Source organism: Nicotiana tabacum, chromosome 17 (assembly GCF_000715075.1).
Source record: "Nicotiana tabacum cultivar K326 chromosome 17, ASM71507v2, whole genome shotgun sequence".
Taxonomy (NCBI): domain Eukaryota; kingdom Viridiplantae; phylum Streptophyta; class Magnoliopsida; order Solanales; family Solanaceae; genus Nicotiana; species Nicotiana tabacum.
In genome coordinates, this window is record NC_134096.1 from 49,737,224 (window position 1) to 49,738,178 (window position 955).

At 31.1% G+C, this 955-nt stretch overlaps 1 protein-coding gene across 1 annotated transcript; it reads right to left on the bottom strand.

The window, feature by feature from the left end:
* Window positions 1-315: 315 nt before the first annotated feature.
* On the bottom strand, window positions 316-684 carry LOC142171837 (cysteine proteinase inhibitor 4-like). Its single transcript, XM_075235544.1, has one exon. The coding sequence runs from the start codon at window positions 682-684 to the stop codon at window positions 316-318; it is 369 nt and encodes a 122-aa protein (XP_075091645.1).
* Window positions 685-955: the final 271 nt, after the last annotated feature.

Here is a 955-nt window from a genome sequence, read left to right on the forward strand (position 1 = left end):
CAAGATTCATGGAAGAAGGAGTTCTGCTCAATTTCCCCAAGATAAAGGATGGATTAGCAATCGAAAAATAACATGTGATGTATATTTTGAAACTTTTAAAATAGACAATTGGAACAATTGGAGTTTAATTATACACAATATTAATGTGATTGATACGATTTATCCAAAATTAAAAAATTATCATCCATCTTTAATATGGCCAAACGAATCAATAAAACAAGATAAAATGCTCAATTCGAATAGTTTATTTCATATAATAACTTTAAATGTAATCGCTTCTAGATGATTGTACACTTAAACTATAACAAAAGATGATCATTCGAAGGAAAGAAGTTCTTTAACATTGTTTGGATGCACCAGAACAGCCACAAGACGGGTTGTAATAACATTTGATTCACTAGCACTAATTTCGAGTTGATAAACAGTACCGTCAGGAATTACATCAGTCCCTCCTGCCATCACTTTTACAAGTTGAAAGTTGCTTTTAGACTTCTTGTTGTGCTCATTCACAGCGAATGTTGCAATTCCCACAACTGTTGGGTCATTTGGATTTTTTATGGGTTTCTCACCATCAAGAAAATTATGTCTCAGGCCACTCCTTGCAGAGGAGACATGAAACAAAGAAGAAGCAACAACAATTAATGAGAGACTTGAGAGGAGGAGAAAGTTAAATTGTCGAGCCATTTTTCTTTTACCTAGAATGGTTAGAGGAGTGATTAACACCAAGTGATGTAGTACTTATTTATAGGAGAAGGTACCGTAAAATTAGTTTAGCCAGGTGAAATTAAATATGAATAAAATTATTATTTTAGTGCTATAATTAGACTATTTTGGTATAATATTTATAATAACTAACTATCCTTGGAACTGAGAAAAAATAGACTTATTTTAGAGAATACATATTAAGAAAATAATTATATATTTTACTGCTTAAAGGAACTACTATGTGATTCTA